This window comes from Ambystoma mexicanum, chromosome 6q (genome assembly GCF_040938575.1).
Source record: "Ambystoma mexicanum isolate Mex_15411 chromosome 6q, UKY_AmexF1_1, whole genome shotgun sequence".
Lineage (NCBI taxonomy): Eukaryota > Metazoa > Chordata > Amphibia > Caudata > Ambystomatidae > Ambystoma > Ambystoma mexicanum.
Genome location: NC_090937.1, coordinates 57110547 through 57133815, shown reverse-complemented (window position 1 = coordinate 57133815; position 23269 = coordinate 57110547). Strand labels below are relative to the sequence as shown.

General features: G+C 42.3%; 1 protein-coding gene across 3 annotated transcripts in view; it reads left to right on the top strand.

Moving 5' to 3' along the window:
• Nucleotides 1-23269, top strand: part of PAX5 (paired box 5) — a 688652-nt gene that overhangs the window by 80562 nt on the left and 584821 nt on the right. For all 3 annotated transcript variants that reach the window (XM_069630476.1, XM_069630474.1, XM_069630475.1), the window contains exon 3: nucleotides 19132-19329. In XM_069630476.1, coding sequence (XP_069486577.1) covers nucleotides 19132-19329 — 198 coding nt within the window. The remainder of the gene's footprint in view (nucleotides 1-19131; nucleotides 19330-23269) is intronic.

Sequence of the window (23269 nt, the reverse complement as noted above, 5' to 3'; positions counted from 1 at the left end):
CTGACTAGCCTGGGCATCCCAGCCTCCCGACCCACTTTATTTGACCCCTCCAGTCCTAGCACAAGTCTATCACAGATAAATTCTGCCTCCTCTAATATGGCTGATCCCTTTGGGAAGCTATTCCTATATCTCTATTGCAATTTGTGTTTCTTAGTGAATCTGTACAGATGTTGGAGTCTCTCCGCATAAGACCTGTGGCTTTCCGGTGTACCTTTTTGGTAGCTCGCCTACCGACATTCCCTTGCCTGTTTACATCATTCTGCATATGAGTCCTCCAGAAGTGATTAGTAATGCTCATCACATACCCAGGTTGCTTGTTAATGCTTTCTACACTTCCCCCGGGCGTACACCCCTTCTGTGCAGGAGGGCCATGTATCCAATATTTGAGAATTAAACAAAAGCCGATGATATGATATGATATTTTATTTATAGCGCGCATATACACAAGTGTTTCAAGGCGCGACGAGGCAATGCAGGGGTACAAGACAACAATCTTACTGGGCCCAGTGACATTGTTTGTTTGTTTGTTAATTATTTGTAATGCCTGCCAGACTCAGGGGTATTGACATTGAGATCGCGCAAGTGCAGGGGAGAGGGAAGGGGGAAGTGCTGAACACAGGATCAAGGCAACAACAAGTAGTGCGGCCAGCAGGTGGCTAGTGCAAGAGTTAAGCGCAGACAACGGGTGTCTAATAAGTGCAGTTAAGGTGAATGTAGGGTTGCAGATACAGACCCAAGTGCAAGGGTTGCCAGGAGGCAGTGAGGGTATGCAGCTGGGTGGGCAGGGACCTTGGCCCGATTTCAGAGGGACATTTCTGAGATAGTGACTTGAGTTGAAATTTAAATTTAAATGCATAAACACAAGCATCACTATTTGATGCCTACTGACATCCTTTGCAAATATTGAACGATCTTAAAAATGATTTTAAATATATGGCCACTTGCCATATATTGAGTGGCATTGGCCACTCAGATCATTTTCCAGAGTGCTTGTCCCACAGAGCCATGACGTCAGAATGCATCTGCTGGGAGTCACATTGCCTGCATGCCCTTGGGATCAGCTATGAAGAGATTTGCAACTACTATAATGCACATCTCAGACTTGCTACTTCAAGAAGGTACAACAGAAAGTGTTATCTAAGGCGTGGATGTGGGATGTAGGTGTTTGGGAAATTAATTGTTAAGTAATTTAACATATATATATATATATATAGTGCCTAACTGGCTTTATCATGGCATCAAAGTGCTTCAGGTTGTCTGGTTTTCGGCAGACTGTAGTCTGAGCATCAGGGGTGTTGCTAGGTCTGAAAAAGACCCGGGGCTACGCTAATGTTAGAACTGTTGGGACTGGGGGCTAGCTAGCCTTTTGGTTGGCGCCGCTGCGATTCTATCCAGAATTCTATAGCCCCCTCAGCCCCCCCCCCTAGCAACGCCTCTGCTGAGCATACATGGTAAACAGTACGTTTCATTGCAGAAGTGGGCTGAGTCACAGAGCGTTTTCTAATGGGATTGCACCATTATAAAACGCTTCTGTGAATCAGCCGCAAATGGTATTATGCATTTACAATGTTATGCAAAGGACAAACAGCACATTGCATGGCAGAAAAGGTTTATGGCATGTTGTGCATTTATGATGGCAGTCAAATGATATTGATTGGCAGAGATGACTAGTGCTGTCACATTGCATGCTGTGCACAGATGCTGTGCGATTTCCTATGTCAGTAAACCTATGTGCTTGCTGGCATAAGGATCAAATTTGGCGCTGCACTCCCCCAATTCATGTAGTCAGGTCTTTGCATTAAAAGGCGGAGCAAGCGACGTGTATACAAGCAGCTGCCTATCCCCGCAGCAACTGATTGAAGTTGGGGAGGCCTCTCAAATGTGCATGGGCATTACATTTCACATTATTTAACCATTACATGTCCAAGAGGCCATTACATTTCATGCGTACTTGGCAGACTGAGCCGTAGACATACATGGGCAGGAAATGACTGATTAAGCGAAGGTGACTTAACTGTTCCCTGGCAATTCATCTATGTTCAGAAAGCCCTGGAGTGGACTTTGCTGGATGGACAGCATGACTCGAAAATAAAAGCAGATTCTCCAATTCATGAGAGTTTAAGTAAAGGAAAAAAAAACAATTGTGCATTGCATAAGGTTATACATGACGTTATGCGTTACATGCATATATTAGCTAATGATTGGTGTTATGCAATCTATCAGGCAAAGGGAACCCCACATTGGGAAACACATTAGGTACTTTAGACATATGTGAAATTATTTAACAAGGATTATATTCGATATAATCCTTTATAATGCAATTATATAGGATTGGACAGCGTTCCCCAATGTGGACCTACCTGCATCGAGACGAAGTATTGTCCAGCCTCTGGGCAACACATCTAGTGACAGTGGCTGTTAGGTAGGAGAACTCCCTTACCAATGCCATGTCCCTATATCCGTGCCAGCATCATCAGCAATCGCCTATAAAGCTTCCAGAATGCCACATGGTTTGATGATGTGTGCTACTGTGACGTCATTGACAACATGGATCCTTTAATGAAATCACTTTTCTTAAAAATGATGACGCCCTTTACATGCCATATTCATGTGCATATATATTCATAGACTGATCAATGTTGCCCTTATGAGATATACGCACATTCTAATCCTAGGAAGGGTGCAGGGAATCTAAAGGTTCTGTACTCCTCCAGACCCCACGCGTTTGGGCAACGTCAGGGCAAGCCCTAGGTTTAGACCCTTGCTCTAGTGTCCCCTACAACACCAGCAGCCAAATGGTTAAAACAAAAATGTGAATTTTTGAAAGAAGTATCAGGTTTTGGGGTGGAAAAGGTAACCGCTTGAGAGGAATGCATATTATATGCTGGTGAATTACGAGTGCCCAACCCATAGTATTCCCTCTGTAATTGGCAGCCACAAAAGCCGAGGGAAGCGAAACCACCCGTATTTATTTATTTATGGTACATTTGTAAGGCGTTTGTACATCAAGAAATTGCATTTCAAAGTATCAGAACAACTGCAAAGTTGAGAAGATATGAAGAGAAACCTTAAAGTGCAATAGTAACAAGCACACGCAAATAATGTGTTGCACAACGATAGTGCGAGAAACAAAATTCGTAAGAAGCGGCAAGAGTGGATGCAGGCAGTTTCATTGACACAATGCATCACGTGTCAGCCGGTGCCACCAGAAAGACGCTGTGGAATAGAAGCAGCCCAGCTTTGAGGATGATGTCTTGAGGAAATATGGTACAATAAAACAGTTCTATTGGAAAGATAGAATCGACGACGATGCAAACAATGTAGCTGTGCTGGCCGGGAGACAGAATGTGGACTTTCCTAGAGTTAGGAAAACCCGTGCCATGGGGTTGAAAAGCCATGGGAGGTAACCACCCGCATAGGTTATCCCTATCCTTTGCAAGGAGCGTTCCCTGGACAGCTTAGGGACAAGACGCAGAACCAGTGCACACCGCTCTCATACATTCACTTGCAATACATCTAAGTCAACACACCTGAGACTTGGTAGCTGCAGGGCTGGTGTTGAAATCAGCAAGGTGACATTTTTGTTCGGTATCTGCATGCAATGGAATATTTTAAGAGCAGGGACAAGATCTGGACAATTGTGCCCGTGGCTCAGACAGCAGCTGCGGCGCGGGGAAACATCAAGCGCTGCTGCATCAGAAAGAGGCTGCGGCCCCCCTCACCCCCACTATGGCATTGGCCTTTGGGATTAAGGAGATTACTGTCAAACGCAAGTCACAGCATTTGAATGGGTCTTCAAAAGAGGACTTCCCCATGAAAGAAAGGGTAGGAAAGTCATGGGATATATTACGCCCGGTGTCCCCGGTCCCAGGACGGGGACATCTAGTTTTTCTTCAGTCAGCTATAGGCAGCAAGCAAGTGAATACCCAGGCAAAGTCAAATAGGAAACCTGGAACACGTAACGTGGAACATGAATGCCTATAGTCTAAAAGTAAGGTGTAAAACCAAGGGGTAATTGTTTAATGCCTTTCATCTGGAAGCAGAGAAGGGGAGTTGAAGGGGCTGTATGTTTTGACGTGCCTTCAAATACCACATGGTTTTACGTCAACGTGACATTTTCGTGCTGCGTTAAAACCAACAGATTCCCATGGAGCACTTCTGTTTTTCCCACCTACTAAAAGCAGGCAGATTCCCTGCAAATGTTGTCTGCCATGTGCGAAAATAAGGCCATGACGCCATTTTATACAGTTTCCTATTGGGCTCCATTTTGCAAATGATTAAAATTGTAGCAGGAGTCCCAATGGGACATGCTGTTTGCGGTCCCCTCTACAAAACGTGCACTCTATAATATGTCCGCCTCTGCATCTAGGTTGCCAATATGAAATGAAATGGTGGAGTGCTGAAAGTGGTGTGATGCAGTGTTGAGTGTATATTGCGATGCATGTGACCTTGGTATGAGGTTGATTAATCGTCAGATTATTTCCCAATGTGTTTTTGCCGATTTATATTTGTCGAAAAACCTCATCGAAAAATATAGATTGGGTATACAAGGATATACAATGGGTGAGGGTGTTGGAATAGACTTTAAACTATAGGGGAGGGGGAGTTTGGGGGAAGCACCCCAAAACATTTTTTTTCAATGAGTGTTTTCGAAAAGAAAAATTCGGCAACAAACTCATCGAAAAAGAATCCTGAGCATTGTTGGGCAAATTATATTTTGTTCCCCCACTAAACACCCGTCCCAACATATTTTAGGCCAGATATGATTATATAAAATAACTCCAATCAAACAATATGAGGGGAAGGTGTTGGATAGTGGCTGAAAAAAATTGTGAATGAAGCTAACCGCAACCCATCAGAGAACTGAACAAAAGGTCAAGTAAATTACAAGTCAAAGAACAAAAAAGGCACGTTTTCATTTGGAAAACAAACGTTTTAAGGTCTTTAACGTCATTCATGTCTTAACATTTACCCATGGAAATACTGAATGAGCTGCTCTACTCCGTCCTTGCTACAAGTTTTATACTTAATAGCAGAGCTTAAGTTCCATGCACGCCACAAACCGTTCAAGCAAGCAAATGAGGCACGCAGTTGCAAAACCAAAAAATACCACACACATAGGCATTGTTGCGTGTGTTACTTCAGCACAACAGAGCTACATTCGTGTTCATTGCATCACATTTGAGGTTTTCAGCACTGGACCAATGTGTCGGCCGGGTTCTCAAGGTTCAATAAGAGGTTTGGCATGAATTGCCCTGCACAGGCCCTTGATGTCTGTCACTGACAGTTTGTCCCTATGTCAAGTTGCAAACTACTAAGCATGCTTAAAAAGTCACTTGCCCCCTAGTCGTTTCACAAGCACACTTCACACTATTTTCTACTTGCCAACAAGGAATTGTCACTTGCCAATGGTTAGTGGCAAGTGTACATTTTGCGGCATGCATGTGGCCTTATATGGTGCTGTGGTCTGGGGGTATGCACCATGAGCCACAGTGACAATAGCTGCATATTCCTTCCTTAGAAGCCTCTTCACATTGTCAAGGGGGATGCTGACTCGATCCCTGCATCCAGAAACTCAGGTGGGTCCTATTGCTGATACTGTTGCCATTTTACCAATTTCCAAACCACACTGAAACACCTGGCGCATTTATGAAGATTCTGTGCCTGACCTGGATGCAGAAAACATTGTAAACATTGAGCCTTAAGAAGGACTGAGATGTAGGATAAGTGCTATAAAAAAGGACTTTGGCAAAGCATAAGAACGCTGATGAGGGAGGACTCTAATTTAGGACTCTGATGAAGGAAGAAGGCTGTGATGCTGCAAAAGTGCTGTGAAAAAGGAGGTGTTGAAGCACTTGATCAATGAGAATTATAGTGTTGAAGGAGAAAGACTGTGACGAATAAGAAGATCTGTGGTAGAGGAGTGTGATTAATGACTTTTATGAAAGAGAAGTCCTGAAATGAAGAATTGTGACAAAAGAAAAGGACTGTGATGAAGGATTATGATAAAGGAGAACGACTGTTCTGAAGAACTGATGAAGAAGAAAAATGATGACAAAGGCTTATGATGGAGAAAGACTGCGATGAAGTAGGAGGACTGGTCTGAAAGACTTACCAAGCAGAAGGATTTTGACAAAGGAGCAGGACTGATAAAAGAGAACTATCACAAGGGATCTCTGTGATAAAGGAGAAGGACTCTGATGGAGGAGAAGGACTGTGGTGAGGGACTGTAGCAAAGGGGAAGAACTTTGATGGATAATAGCTGTGATGAAGATTAAAGACTTTGTTGAGGCGCTATGACTAAAGAGGTCAGCGATAAAGGAGAAGGAAAGACTGTTATGAAGGACTGATGACGAGGACTGACAAAGGAAACAGACTCTGTCAAAGGAGAAGGACTGTTATGAAGGTGTACATAAGAAGAATGGGCAGCTCAGTCTGCTGTGCTAACAAAAATAGTGTATGGGTGTACTGCTGCTAGGGAAAGGGTGTATAGGCCTAGCAAATGGTTTATGAACAATAAGAAGGCAGTGGTGTTACACTCGAAACTCTTGCGCATGTCCTATAGGATCTATGAATACCATAGAATTGCAATAATGCACCGTGATTATGAGTGAGCAGACAATTGCATGGCAAATAGCACTCGTAATGAAAAGTGTTCTAATGTGTAAAAATGACGGGGTTCAAGTGTCCAAAGTTTAACAAATGTACTGTTCAAAAAGCCAAAAGTATGAGGTTTATTGCCAGAAAGCTGACACGAGTTTCGCCCATACTTTGGTCCTTATAAAGGTTGGGCTTAATGATCTGATGTTTCAACTCAGATTAGTGGAATAAACCTCTTATGTAGCTGTGGGAATATTATCTCAGAACAATCCTAGTGTTCACTGTCTTTTTTTTCTCCAAATGAGAAAGACCCCAATTTCTAGGTTGCCTTCCAGTGTTCTGCTGGAAGGAAGCCTCCTATTGTTATAGAAGACCAAGCCAGACTGTGTCCCTTGTTCACTTTTTCAATGGGCTGAATCCTCAGATTCTATGTTGCATCCCAGTGCGTAGCTGGAAAAAATGCCTCCCTTTTTACAAGAGACCCAGCCTGTCAGCACCCTGTGTGCTTTCGCAAAAAAGATTAAATCTATGTGCATTTTGGGCTTGGATAGAGAATTCTCTGTCTCCCATGCATATGTCTTATGAAACCGGCATTGAGAATATCCAGAGTTTGGCTGAGAATGGAAATTTGTTTAACATATGAGGCAATTTTGTTGCTCCGATAGGATGGGGCGGTGCTGATCAGGCCTTTGTTTGTGAGTCAGAGAGTGTATTGTGTAACTAACAAGTAGCTACTGCACTAATGTTAGCAGTGGATCTACTGTAGCCCTTTATACAAGGCAGGCCTCAACCCTACCAGTGTCATTGTGGACCCTTCTTTGGTCCTCTAGACAGTTACCATAAGGGGGGTTTATATAACTGAATCTGCCACAGTTTAAGATAGTTTCAATGGAAGTATACGCTGCATGCCGGGGGGAATTATGGGGAGGCTTCCCTTGAGCCGTCTCTGTTGGCTGAAGACTCATTTCATAACAAAAGTCTATTTGAGTGGTCATTGTCTAAATATAGTCTAAGGTTTTTATGTAAGACACACAAGATTATGAAGTGGTTGAGAAGCTGGAAGGAACGGGTGGAGGAAGGCTGGTGGATATGATTTTCAGGCCTTTGTTGCCTGCGAGGCATTGGTACAGGGGTGTGCAAACTTTGAGGTACAACTGAGTGTCATTGATAAAAGAGTGGAAATAGAGGCCGAGGTCCTTGACAATGTCCATGAGTTAAAATGCATACTGCATGTTGAAGAGCAATGTCGGTTGCCGTGATGAATTACTGATATTTCGCTCTGTATTCTTGATGACTCAGGGATCATTTCGACTTCTTAAAAGTTGACCTGTGGCTCAGTTGAGAATCTAAACATCTCAATCAGAAAATGGTGAATATGATAAACATGACATGGTGACTGAACACTGGACGGCCATAGTATAGCCCAAAATAAGAGAGGTTTCTGTGTTGTTTTCGGGCTAGAGGTCACTTTTATGTGTCACACACTATATGAGTCTCACCGAACTTCTGCAGTTTTGAAACTAAAACCCTTCCAAAGCATTTTGAAAATGTAAGGTAATAGAGAAATAGTTTGATAGCTCACAAGAATGGTTGTGCCAAAGCTGCTGTTTGGAGCAGAGCATGGATTTGCAGTTTGAAGGGCATTGGCCCAGGGCATAGAACCGTTAAAGTGTGGGTCACTGATGCAGTGAGAATGCTGTCAGGCTCCTTTGCTTGTGGAGTGCAATAGCTTGGGGTTTGCATAACGGATCTGGTTTTAGCTACTACGGGGATCAGTGGATGCATGAGTGATATTTGGCTAATGTTCTGTAGGTTAATCAATGATGGGTGAGATGATACAATAATTATTAAATGATCATTTATATCTTCCTTAGACATTCTGCTGGAATAAAGTTGAGATATCAGGAAAAGTGATGACAGAGTAAATGAGAGATTACATGTATTTGGTGCTTGAGGAATCTTTCTGCTCTTTGTAGGAACCTGCATGATCTCTTCAAAGCACTGTTCCTTTTCAATTTTTAATGGGCCTAAGTCCTTGTTTCACTGTGAATAATGCTCTCCTTTCTCTGTGTGACATGTTGCCAGTCCATTTTCAAAAATCATTGGCCAGGTTCTCAGTTTTTGCTATCACTGCTTGATTTCCATTATGTGAGGGTGGAAAAAGTTATTTTTTATATGTTTTTATTGATATAGTACCACATAGCATGGACCAAGTCTTTTTGGTTCTTTAATAGTTGATGATCCCCATAAATGTTCTACTTGTTTCCATCTTTTTCATTGAGTCAAACGATATCTTATCTAAATACTCTATCTGAGTCCTGCAAATGAATGCAATTCGATTGATTTTAGGGGCCCAATTTTAACCTACATTCATAATAGGATCTTTCCAGTCCTTTATCTCAATTGTTACCAGAAGTTAAGAAAAATGCTGTGTTCAATTGTTCAAAGCAGCCGTATTTAGTATTCAGCATCGTTTCCTCTGGTAAAAAATGGCGGCTCTCTGTTTATATTTATCGTTATGTCATTATGTTTCACATAACACGTGATGACGTCATTGTTTAATACTGCCGGCAGCCATTTTGGAAGTTTCATTATGGCGTTTCTGAGTTCATGTTTAGCATAAAGCCATAACATACAACGTTATTGGAATATTAACTCACAGGCACATCATTCCTTTGTTAAAATAGACATTTATGAACGCAGAAGAATCACATACGCATATTTTCTATATTAGTTACCATTTGAGCATTTAAGACTTAACAATAGTCATAAAACATTAAGGCAACATTCATTTGAGAGATAGGCCCTTCCAAAAATGTTGTACGTAATGGCTTTATGCTAAACATGGACTAAGAACCACCATAATGAAACTTCCAAAATGAAACAAGAGTTGCAAACAAATAGAACATGTATGAGGATCATCAACTATTAATTAAAGAACCTAAACGTTTTAAAGGTATGCATGACTAATATTTATTTACATTTTGGAATTAAATGGTGCCAAAGCCAACAAATAGTTAAATAATCTTGACTCTGCATTTGAATTCACTTCTGGTTGCAGTTTTCATAATATATACCTCATATATGCCCCAATTGTTATCACATGGCACTATTTTGTAATACCTAAATGCCATTTTTTGATAATCAGACAAGAAGTTGTTAATTTGGAACACATTACTGAATCTATTTTCCAACAATTTTTTCCATTCTCAAAAGATATTAAACCCCTCCTGAAGATCCACCACACAAGGTGGTGAAACAGGTGTAGAGGTATCAAAGAGTAAAGCAAGGAGTGAGATACAAAAGAGGAGAATCAATGAGGAAATAGAGAAACCAATACTATCTTTTGGAAATCTAATGTGAAGGTCAAACATGAACACAATTTTGGTAGAGAATACCAATGTTTTATTAACAATTGAGGAAGATATTACTTTTTTTGAAGATGTACTTGAAAAATCTGATATTAAAAGCTTGAATTGATATCAAACACAATATGTTACTGATTTATTGAAAGATTTTGGTTGCTTGGCTCATCCAAACAAGCAACCCCAACATTGCTTCAATTATCGTACTTTTGGGCGGACACAAAAGTGGTGATTGTAATGAAAGTGACACAACACAAGAAATTAAGGATCATTGCCCAGAGAGAATAGTAAATGCCTCCATCTAACCTGGTATGATTTATAGTATGGACCAAGCCCGTACGGGCGTCAGAGAACTGGACAGAAAATCATACAGGTGAATATCAATAGTCACAACAATATGCACATGAAAATTTACAATTGACATTTTAAGCTGGATAATGGTCTTAGTTATTAAGCATCACTGGAATACAGCATCCCTGCCATAGAGTAGCGATTAGGTGAAAGAGTGGGAAGATACCACAAGAGACTAAGGAGAAGAGGTGGGCACTAATCATTTATGGGCGATTAGAGACATTCAGGGGCCATGGAGGTTGTAGAGAGGCTTGTTGGCATGTTGTGGAAGATGGAGGGAGGAAATCTGCCATGGCCAAATGTCTTATCAAGTCTACAAAAGAACAGGGACACACACAAGGTAGAGGTTATGGACAAGCATAGGGATGCAAGAAGCCTTGCAAGATGCCTTGCATGAAAATGTTAGGGAGGAGAGGACATTTCAGGTGAGTATGCTGGCCTTCTTAATGGAATTACAGAGGTTGCTTGTGAAGGGAAATAGCTGCCGACCCATTGCTCAGAGGATCCATCCATTGTGTGCAGGCCAAAATCTTAGTCCCCAATTTTCAAAGGTCCTAGGATGGTGGGTGTAGAAAGCGAGCCCACTGGAAGGCTGTCATAGCTGAGGGGAGATCAGGGAGACAGGTTGAAGAGGAGTGCACCGGAGTGCAGCATTGTTTATCTTCTCCCTAGGGAGATCAGTGAATAGTTGGTCATAGGCGGTTGGAATGGGGGGCGTTACACCTAAAGAGAAAGTGATGGATACAGTGGGATAAGAATAAGGTATGGGGAGTTGGCTAGTTACCATTAGGCATAATTCAGCAATCATCAGATGCTACCAGTTTATTTATACATAGCTGGCAGCGAGTCAGATTATCACCTGCTTGGCAGTTTCTTGTAAGAGACAAGTTGTCTGTTTTTTCATTAACATGATGAGAAATGGGGCATGCCATAGTTCAGAAGAAAGCGAGTTCCAAGCCCTTGGGGCACCATTTGAGAAACATAGTTCAAACTGTGATTCTTTTTGAGCTGTGGGATTTCTACGCAAAGCATGTCTTTGCTTCTTAGGGTCTTGCTGCATCTGGAGACCACCAGCTTCTTGGTCAAGCATTTTGGAGATTGTTGGTGCAGAGCTTTGTAAGGTATGCAGGCTGTTTTGGAGACACATTGAGCTTCAATTGGGAGCCAGAGAAATTCTGTAAGAACAGGAGTGATGTGGTCAGAATGGTGGGTGCCTGATATCAGACCTTCTGCGGCATGCTGGATGGTGCTAGATAGCTTCTCGGTAGGTCTGTCAGGAGGACATTTCCATAGTCCAGTCTTCAAAGGACTATTGCCCGTATCACTGTGCATACACCCAACTATGGAATGAGTTGGTTAATGTTTCTCGTTAGTCTCAGTGTAAACTGAGCACCTTTTACCACGTTTTGCTTTGTAGGTCTGGGTTAAGTCTGGTGTGGAGCACAACACCCAAGGGTTTGAGCAATTCTGAACTCTGGCAGGACTGCCATCTGGTGTTGGATGTCGGAGTTGGGATTTGCCAAAGACATCACCAGATATTCTGTTTGGCAGGTTCAGGTAGTGGAAGGACATCCAGTCTTTTACTTTCCCTAGGTTTTCAGTAATATGATTGATGCCATGTCCCATTGTGATATTGAGGTAAAGCTGGGTGTTGTTCGTATCATATCTGAAACTTCAGATTCACGTCATATATCAATTGATCTAGGGGACCTATGTTTGAGTTAAATAACAGGCTATAGGATAGAGAACCGTGGGATGCCATACACTGCAGTTACCAGAGAGGAGATGGATTATTCCATTGTCATGAAATGAACACAATCTTGAAGATGCTGGGGTAACCATTTTTGTACTATTCAATTAATTCCTAAGCCTATTTTCATGGAATTAAAGAGGATCTGGTGATCCAAAGTATGGAGCACTGCAGATGTATCATGGGGTACAAGTAGACTTGCTTCTCTGTTGTCTAAAATGTGTAATTCATTTCCCCCTACCTGAAGGTGGTGGATCCTATCCTGCTCTGAAACTGGATTGGCATTCACCCATATGTTGTTATCCTCTACCTATCTGGTCAGTTGAATTGCTACATATGACTCCATGGCTTTAGCCACAAAGGGAAGGCTGGTTAATGGATAGTAGTTATGTAACAATCAAGAGGGGATAGAAACCCCAGCCAGGGGACTACAAGAAGGAATTCCAGAGCCAGTCCTGCTGCCTAAGAGTTGGTGATAGTTGGGAGGGTCCCAATTCCTGCCATCCCTTGTGCCAACCTGTACTTGAGAACTAATTCTGTGTTTCAAACCATATCTCTAGACAAAATGGCTTACCAGTGTGTTTTTGTTTATTCTGCAGACACCCATCAAGAGACAGGGACCCGACTACTCCAAGCCTGTGTGGCTACATAAGAAGCCGCTCCGTGTTTCACGTTGCCAATGGCAAACAGCTGCAGCGGCACTCAGTGTCCTGAACAACAGGCACTAAACAAAGGGACACAGACCCCCACCCAAGATGTACTTATCCAAGGGGAACCCAGAGCAAAGGCCCTTGACATGAACTAGAGCATTTGGTTCCCCATGCCGCCTTCACCATTCTGTGGTGGGCCCATGAAGAGAAAAAGGGTGGGGCTTAACAAGCTCTTTACAATCTCTGACATTTGAAACCTATCCCTAGAGGGGAAGACAGGGCCAGATGGATCAGGGCAAATAAGCTAATCACAGGAAGTGGGGTAAGATAATAGAGAGCAGGGCGTATAAGGCAGTGTGGGTTATTCTGGTGAGGTCAGAGGAGGAGGAAGTTTCAGACCAAGAGACCAGCATAAGGATGGAATGAGCAGTGGAGCGTGGATTCTATTTCTTGAGAAGGTGAGTTATTGGTTAGTGAGTGCAAGTGATGCTGCATTGTAAGTGTGTGCGGAGGTTTGGCAAGTGTTCATAGGAGAATAACTGTAGAGAATGAATGGGAAGTGCTTGTGTGAGTGAAAGGAGGGTTTCTGAGTAGGAGGTGTGGTATAGTGTATTTGTAGTGGGGGAAGGACGTTGTAGAGTGGAGAAGGGAGGATGGAGTGGAGGAGGGAGGTGTAGAGTGGATGAAAAAGGTGTAGAGTTGAGGGGCAGTTTTAGAGTGGAGGAGTGCATTGTAGTGTGGAGTTGGTAGTTGTAGTGTGAAGGAGTGAGTAGTAACATCAAAAGGTAAAGCAAGGTTTAGAAGAAGTGAGAGATATCGGATGGACATAGAAGGAAGACAAAAGTAAGTTGACGGATTAAGTTGGGTGGAGTCGGGAGGAGGAGAGTGGTAAAGGAAGATCATCAGAAAGTGGCAGGGAGAGGAGTACGTTGGCGTGAAAGGAAGGAGTTTAAATTGGGAAGAGTGTCTGTACGGCATATCCCAGTAACCCCTTTATAGCACTAATTACTGGAAGTGCAGGAAACATACCGTGAACCCTGAGGAAGTTCAGCTAGAGAAGGCAAACCATCTTCAGGTCTCCACACCTAGCATATGCTAGAACATACACAGTAGGGTGGAATTGGCATTTATACTAAAGTGGGGTGTTGAAATGCCTGGGTTAGGCAGGACAATGTTATTTATACGATAGAGAGAGGGACGGCCATAGGTCGCTTCAAGAATTTAAAAACAAAATACCTTCAACTGTCTCATATTGTTGGAGTATCCTTAAGCCATTTGAAAAATGTATTGTTGTCAGGTGGATCAACAGATGGTTTCTTTAAAGAGGGGTGATCTGGCCCACTTTTAATCTTTTGGGGAATTTGGGGAATTCATCCAAACATGTTGTTGATTTAAAACTAGAGCCATTTGAATGACTACTTAACCAGTGAGGACAGTATTGAATAGTGCATGGTTCGGGACAGTATTGAATATTGCATGGTTCGAAGGTTACAGCTGAAACACGCTTTTTGAGTCAGGGATATTGGAGATAATTGTTCCATGATTTCTTTGGGCTTTTGATGAGGTGGAGCTGATCTCATTGTGGGATCTGCTAGCTTTGAGCTCCCTTCTGATTTGGCATATCTACTATGTGAAGGATTTAGCAAAGTTCTGATATTTTGAGGGGTTGCTCATTGATGCATGCAACTAATGGAATGTGACTAATGGCATGCTTTACCTCCTCAAATGCTTTCTTGGGCAGTGCCTTGAAGCATCAATTTGAACGTGGGATGCCTTTGCATCAATTATGTTTCTTTTGTGCAGCCCATAGGTTGTGAAGCCTATGCGTGATGTTTCCAGTCAGCTGCCTTAATCCCCCTTCACTATTAATTTAATTTTGCGATTAAGCAGGGAGTAGATTCCCTAGGATTAACCATTTATGGGTTATTGGTGAAAATTCAATGATGATATTTGACAAGCATGTAATAGGTAGACATAAGAGAATGCACATCTTTATTTTCCATATCAAGGGGCAGCCTCAGCATCACCCGGCCATTACATGTGAAGATATTTAAGTTTTTATTCCAAAGTTTATGCATTTTGGGTTGGTCAGTGAATTGCGTTTTCACACAGTTTCATTTTAAATAGGATTAAGAAATAATCAAACCGTAGGGATCAAAATTAAGATTTGATAAAAAGGAGCTCAAAACGGCTCCTGGGTATCCAGCATTAACCAGTGACCAGGAGCTACCACTGGGGAACCAGTAACTAGTAAATAGTGTTCCCTAAATATAACTTCCACATAATATGAAAACATACCAGTTTGTTCATTATTTATGATCCCTTATGTTGTATATATGTATCCTAATGTTTATTTATAGTTTGTCCCAAATGCACCGAGTTAAATGAAGATAGGTGTGTTTGTTCGGCATCTGTTGGTGTCTGGAGCCAAAAGTAAACTAGGCTCTTCTAGGCCACAAGCAAGAACCAAATAGCTCTCAACTCCCCTCAATTTCGAACCCTGAACCTGTCAACCCTTATGGGATCCTTCTCCAGCAAATGTTCTGGTTTGGTGATTAATAGGTGCAGCACAGATTCCTTGTCATGGGTTGTTTTCTGTGAGTACTGGGTGAGATCATAATGTCCATTTTGCTGCCCCAGACAGATTGAAATTTCCGAGCAGATTAGTTCCAGTTGATTCCATAAACTTCTTGTGTGGTCTTGTGTGGTCAATGTATTGATCTACAAAGAGAAAGTTGTCTTTAGGTGGTTGGTAGGTAACATTGATCCTCGGGACTGTCAATGTGGCAGTTTTGTCTTCTTCCACACACATTCAAAGGAAGACGATGATTGGGATTGTATCCATTTGCAGGGGAAATTCTTATTGTGGATCAATGCTACCGCTCCATCTGAGGGACCTTCCCAGTGAAGGTTGAAATTCTGAACGCATGAGGAGTTAGGGAGTCAAGGCTTGTTATGCAGGTTAGTGAAAACTAAGTTTCGGCAAAGAAGAGGAGGCTGAGGTTTAAATCACTTACTCCGTGGGAAGGGTCAGAACTGCAGTATGGAGGCAGACAATCCAGAGTGGCCACTTCAGAGACAATTAAGGGGTTATCAGGGCTTTGAGGAAGGATGTATGTGAGGTTTTTCCAAGGACTCCTTTGGACTATTGCAGTGTGTCCCGAGGTTTACAGGTTTATTGGGATGCAGAAAGAAGGGAGCTACGTTCTCTTGTGTTCCTGTTCCGGCTCATAGGTGGACGTGAAGTTGGCCAGCCAGAGTTATTTTGAACTGTTTCTTCTTGTAACTGGAGTCACACGATTTGTCATAACGTTTTTTAGGCTGGATCAAGTCATATGCATGAATAGTTCCAATGTTTCTTCTAGGTGGAGGGCAGTAGGGCAATTTGCAGTGTTGCTCTCCTTGACACTAGCCTTGAAAACCATCAGCAACCAGTAGGCTATGAGGTTTAGACTAAAAAATGGTATCATGGTCAAAGTGCTATTCTTTGCATGAGTGGGACCAAATGCATATTGAAAAATGCCCAGCAGGTCTTTGATCCCCAGCAGTTGTTTAATACATGCTGACAGATCGCCCGTCAGTCAGACGCAAGGAACCCATATGATAATCTTAGCTCTGGCTAGAGAAATTAGCCTAATGTTAAGTTCATACAAATAATAGAGCGGTTTATGTTTATTCGTGGCTGGTGATACCTAACACCAATGAAGCCATACCAATGTATTGGTATGCCCAAATTGGTCCAGAGATTACTGTGCCTTAATCCCCAAGGTACATATCACTGATTATGGCTGAGGAGGCTAAAACATGTCTGGGTTGTTCTGTTTTTATGCAGAAGGGATGTTATGCTATGATGTAAAGCTTTTAAATTGCACTAATCACCACCACATTGGTCCTATGGTGTTGGTAACTTGTCTGAGAAAACGGTGTACTATGCCCTCACCTGGGGTGACCTAAAGGTTCTGGCTGCACTTCCCCTTTTGAAGAGGGACCTAGTTTGATTTGCATATAATGTTTCCCCCTTTATTATGGCACAACAGACTCAAAATGAATGATTTTGAGGGTTGCTCCTAGGAAAGCTAATAGTAATGATTTGTTCGAAACATTCTACTTATCACTCTTGCATTAGTAATAGACATTAAAAGGCATGGTCTAAGGTATTACATGATCTGAGGCAGATTCAATTAAACTCATTAATACAAGACATATAATGCAAAAGTGCCTATATGTGAAGGCATCGTAGAATGTATCTCAAATATTTTGAGTAATTTGTGAATTGATTAGCTTGTGTATATCAAATAATTAAAGATCCCTCAGAGGCTGTACAGATCACAATATGAAAGGATACATTCTCCTCTCTCCTAAATTGTCAGTATACACCCATTATGTTGGCTTTCCTTGTGCGGACCCCTGTGGAATATGAGAGACAACCAGAACACTGTTTCTATGAGTAGCAATAAGATAGAAGAAATGTAATGGTGATATTCTCAACACATGTTCATAATCCATTAGAGGTCTTGGCACCTACTACCTAGCTGAGTGCATCTCACTGTAGCCCCCCTCTTGAATGCTCTGCCCCTCATTTCTTCACAGACTAGCAGTCCCCTTTCCTCATGGCTCCTACTGCTTCGCTCCCTTTCCCCTTTTGGCCCACTGCATTGGAATGCTGTCCATCATCACTGGTGAGGCCGAAACATGTTTCGGGGTGCTTGCGGTCTCATGCAGAAGGGATGTGACCAATTAGTTTGGGCTGGACTGCCTCTTTTGGGATTGGGACAAGCCTGATTTGCATATGGTCTTTCCCCTTCTCTAATGGCTTTGCAGGTGAAGAACTGTGGTCTGGAGGGTTGCCCAGAGCAATGCCAGATGTTACAATCAGTGCTTTAAGTGGGCCGGGGCCTGCCGGGGCCGGGCCCCGCCAGTCTTCAAAAAGTGGGGCTGAGCCGGGGCCCTGCCGGGGCCCCCCAGTCCCACCAGCCATGGCAGGACGCATTATCCCGCCACGGCCGCAGCCGCAACGGGAAATGCGCCCGCCAGTGTAACGTTAGGCAAGTGGACAGAAGTGCCAGCCAGCCACAGCGTCGCTGAGGCTGGCTGGCAATTCTGTCAGTCACTGTAACTTCCCTGATGACCCCTCATCTGAGGGGTCATCAGGGAAGTTACAGTTCCTTTGTTTGCCCTCGCCAGGTCACTGACCCTCTGTGAACCTGCAGGCTCCATGATCTAATATGTAGATTATATCACGGAGCCCGCGGGTTCCCAGAGGGTGAAAGACGTCTTGGGCTCTGTGAGCTCTGCTCAGAGCAGCGATCACTGAGCCCGAGGTGCCCGTCACCTTTGGCAAATCTTTATAAAAGATGCCTTGAAATGTGTACGTTTCAAGCCATCTTTTATAAACATAGAAATATTTATATGTTTATAACAGACGGCTTGAAACGTACACAATTCAAGGCATCTTTTATAAAGCTTTGTCGACGGACAAAACCACCTTGGGTTTTGTCCGTACTCAACGCTTTATAAAAGATGCCTTGTACGTTTCAAGCTATCTTTTATGAACATAGAAATATGTTACAAATGTCTATGTTTATAAAAGGCGGCTTGAAAAGTACACACACCATAGTAAGGTAAGCACACAAGTGTGCGTAACTTACTATGGTTTGTACACTTTCAAGCCACCTTTTATAAACATAGAAATATGTAACATTGCTACGTTTATAAAAGAAGGCTTGAAAAACACAAACCATAGTAGTACGCATACAAATATATAAATGCTCTACTACATTTATATATTTGTTTGCGCACCCTACTATGATTTGTGCACTTTTAGGCCACGCCCACAGCGGATGCCACGCCCCCAAACGAGGGCGCCCCCTCAATTTCTTACCCCACTTAAAGCACTGGTTACAATTAATTCTAAACCTTCCAGCCATCACCCCTTTTGTTATGCTCTCCATCAAAGCCATCACTTCAGTGGAGCTCTCCAGAACCTAAGCTCCAACTCTCCAAGCTAGTCATGAAAAGTGCCTCAAACCCCTGCACTCTGCTATCCACACTAACAGGACAGCCCTCCTTTCCTTCCTTCTGCCCTCAAGACTCTTATATATATAGTTTTAATCTGTAAACACTGTCCTCAGGCTCTCAATGTTAAAATCACTGTAATGTCCTGTTGTGTCTGTCCCCGGTACGTGTTCCTACCCTTACCTCTTCGCCACCCGGTATAACTCATTTTATCCAATAATGCTCAAAGTTAGGGAACCTTACCGAAGACTGTTTCTTCTCTCCGTTAGTACCTATGTTCTTATTCATTAAAGTCATTTCAGTAAGAAATTGTTCTTAAATAAATACAAATACAAATGCATTCTTATACCTTTTTATAATCATCCTGATAACACAGGGCCTTTTTCATATTTTGTTGCAGGTACTATGAGACTGGAAGCATAAAACCCGGAGTAATAGGAGGTTCAAAACCAAAGGTTGCCACACCCAAAGTTGTTGATAAAATTGCAGACTATAAACGCCAAAATCCCACCATGTTTGCCTGGGAGATCCGGGACAGGCTCCTTGCTGAACGAGTGTGCGACAATGATACCGTACCAAGCGTGAGCTCAATAAACAGGTAAGAATGTATTTAATGGTATATCAGCATATTTATGGTGAGTTTCATGTGCTTTTGGAAAAAGCATGTGGTTTTGACCTCAGGTAGATATGAGACTGTATTTCCACCATTACTTTTGTTCGTTTTACTGGGTGTCAAGAATAATGTTGTTCTGCATGGAAGCCATTGGACAGTAAAACATGTTGTATCCTCCTACTGGGACATTACAGCAGAGGATTAAGGAACTGAGTGGGGGGTGAGGAGAGGTCCAGAGGTGTCGCTAGGGACGGGTTGTGGGGGGCTATAGCCCCAGGCCTTTTGGTTGTAGCGCCGGATAGAAGCTCAGGGTCTATAATCAAAAGTCTAGCTTGCCCCGAGTCCCGGCAGTCCCGACATTAGCATAGCCCCAGATCTTTTCCATACCTAGTAACACCCCTGGGGAACCCCCTGTCTAAGATGTGCATGCTTCCATTTCTTACCTCTCGTCCTCCTCCGAAGCCGGTACATGGGACAGAGCTGAGGGGGGGGGGACAAGTAATGCAATGAAGGGAACAAAGTTCGCTCACCTCGTCTATGAGATGTTGCTGTAAATATTGACACAGAACCTGATAGTATGGCCGATCCTTAGGTCCTGAAATGGGGCAAGGGTTAAAGGGATTTGCTGGGATGAAAAGTAACTGGGGCAAGGTTGTTCCTAACATTTGGTATCAAGGGCATGCCAATATGTCCTGTACCATAATTGTATTTCCAAATCTTCATTGTCTGCCAGCTGTGATGTTCTGAAACTATTTCCTGGCTATTGGCTGCCAACGCTGACCTATCCTGCCCAATGAGGACATCCCAAACTAAACAGCGTAACTAGTGACACGTTTCTACAACTGCTGCAGCCTTAGTTGTGATTTGGATGATTAGCACACTGGCACATGTGGTCTGCCCCAATAAGGCTTGTTTAGTGGGGACCAAGAATTACACCTCTTTGAAACATTAGTGTCTGTGAGCAAAGCAAAGCATTGAATATTGCTATGCATGTATGAGTTTATAATGCACAAAAGAGCACATCACTCATATGTTGAATGGTTTGTAGACACAACCACATGTTATATTTTATGTATAGTGTGCTGAAGCTACACTGCCATATGAGAAAAGCAATAGAAGAAGGTTTACACGTTGATGCGCATTGATGCCCACGGGTTGCCTGCACACTATACAAGAAGAAATCGAATCGAATCAAATCAAAGGAGAATAAGTGCTCTCTTGTGAAAGATATGCCTGGATGATATGCGAACTGACGACAACCATGTACCTATGTAGCAGGAAATATGTCTTTTTGTCAAATTCTGACTTGTCGAAACAATTTTGTACAACTTTAACTGTTTTTGGGTTAGGGCCAGGAAATGTAGAAAGGTGGTGGGGTTTGCCAGCAAGGCAAAGTAGGTGGGGGGGAGGAGGTCTCCCCTACTTTTGGCAGTGCAAAAAAAATGCAGCAAAAGATTTAAGCATCTGGAATTCGACCAACACACATAGATCCATATTGTGTTTTGCCTTCGACACTCAGTGTATTTGTTGGAGTTGAAGACAAACTTCATCTGTGACCACTATGGCCACAAAAAGAAGAGACCCATATTTGCAAATTGCAATTTGTGCTGTTTTGCGTCAAACCGCGAAACAAGTATTTCTGAATATTTTTAAATGCCGCATTTTACAGCACATTGGGCCACTAGCTATCGACCTCCCAGTGGTCAAGTCCTGACTGCCCTAACAGTCCGATCATTCAGGCATTGCCCTATTATTCTACGGGCCAGTCGAGCCTGTGTGGTAGGAGGCTCTTGTATATTCTGCGCGTACAGTTGCCATGTCAGAAACGCAACTTTGCTATCTTTCTCCCTGTTTAATGATACGTGAAGGAGGAGAAAACTGCAAAGTTTGCTCTTCACTAAGAGCGATCAGCAAGAATACATTTTGATAAAGTAAGCAAGTCGGATAATTGAGTGAGCACATTTATGTAGTTCAATGGCCCCATTCATCATCGTGACTTATTAGTGTGGATAACGCAGAGGGCGTGCAATTAGCAGGGTTACGAGAGGTTTTTAAAACATTGAAGAAAACAGCAGTACCTTGGTGAATAGCAAAAGATATGTGCAAATATGTAAATTAGCCACAAAACGAGCATTCATACTGACTCATATTGGCAGCCATTTTAGAATACATCTTTACTGCTTTGCAGCTAATGTTACAAAGTAACAAGAACATATTGATTACTGAGAGTCTGACATTGTTCTGCTGTGTCCACACTCTGTCAGAAAGTAAACATACGGCGACATTATGTCAATTTAGTGAACACACATACGAGAAATATACACCTAAATAGACATTTCATTTTCATTTATATTGATTACTGTATGTTTTCACACATTACAGTAAGGATCACTATAATTAACCCACAATGAGTGACACTATGAAAGGTGTCCTGCTGACTTTCAGACGAAATGCTTTGTGCTCCAACCTGTGCCATGTCGTAACTTTTTAACTGTTTTATAAAATTAAAGACATTATTCCTAACTTGTCGGCTTGTCTCTGAAAATCATTTGTGATACTGTCAATCACAAAGTGCCACCATTATTAATTTTTCAGAACCAAATTATCACCATTGTAAAATTGTACATATGTGTAAGCAAAATTAAGGTAACAGCTCTACTCATTTAATACAATTCAACCAAGCCAATTTGATAAGATGCCTTAAAATAAGGAGGTTGACATTGTAATGACAGTCAGATCTGCGTATTGTACTGCAATAGCCCGGGACAGCACTAAATGCCCTTTTTGGCACCTCACTAAAATGACAAGTTGGATGGAAGACAGTTAGTTGAAGCATATCCCATGAAGACCAAGTGCCTTGGCAATAGTTTGAGTGCCAGTCTCCCATAAACATTTCCTTCTGATTCAGACACCTCTGAATTTGGTCTCCTAAGTTTTGAAGTCTAGAAATTTGATCTTCTTAATATAACCTTTGGAAGATCTGGTTTTCCCTTCTTCCTTTATTACTTCTTTGCCCTGCCCCGCACTCACCTGCACATGGCCAACTCTTGTCAGAGGGCTGGGTAATTCACAGATTATCCTCTATGCGGAAGAGTGGACGCTTTATAAATGTTATCTGTTGAAGAATCCTCCATCCCTTAAGGTGCTTGAGTGCATCTTGTGTCCGTCACATAACTATGCACTAACTTTCTTTACTGCCACTGGACAATGGCGTAGAATCTACTGTTCCAGAAAATGCTTCACTTTGCAAGCAGGTTTTATCGCCTCTCTTCTAAACATCACTCCGCCGGATCCATCACCACTTCCCCAACCAGAATCTCTTCCATGTCCTTAACTGTTTTCTACTTCAGCTTACAATCATACTCTAGGTTCTTCACCTCCCACTCACATTAAAGGTGGTACTATTGACTCCAAATGTGATTCTGATGCTTTTGCAACATTCCTTTTGTCTAAAGTACAAGATAGTAGGTCTTCTCTAGATCACCCAAATTCACCTGGGGTTTCCAATATCGCTGTTGCTTCCAAGTCTACTTGTGTTAATTCATTTTGTTATTTTGTTCCAATTTCTGAAAGTTAAATTACGTCTACTATCACTTGTTTTCACCCAACCCCCACTCCTTCTGATCCACTTCCTGATTACTTATTTACACCTGTTTTATCCTAATTCTTAACTACTCATTTTAATATTTCCTTATCATCTGAGATCTTTCTGGACTCATTTGAAGTAGCTACTATCATTTCCTTATTAAAGAAACCTTCTTTAGATACTTCTGAGCTAGCCAACTTCCTACTCCTATTCTCTTTAACCTTATTTATTCAAGTTCCTTGAAAGTATTGTTCACTTTTACTTTTCTTCCTATTTAAATATGCATCACATACTTGCTTCCAATCAATATGGTTTTCATTGGGATGTTCTGCACCACCC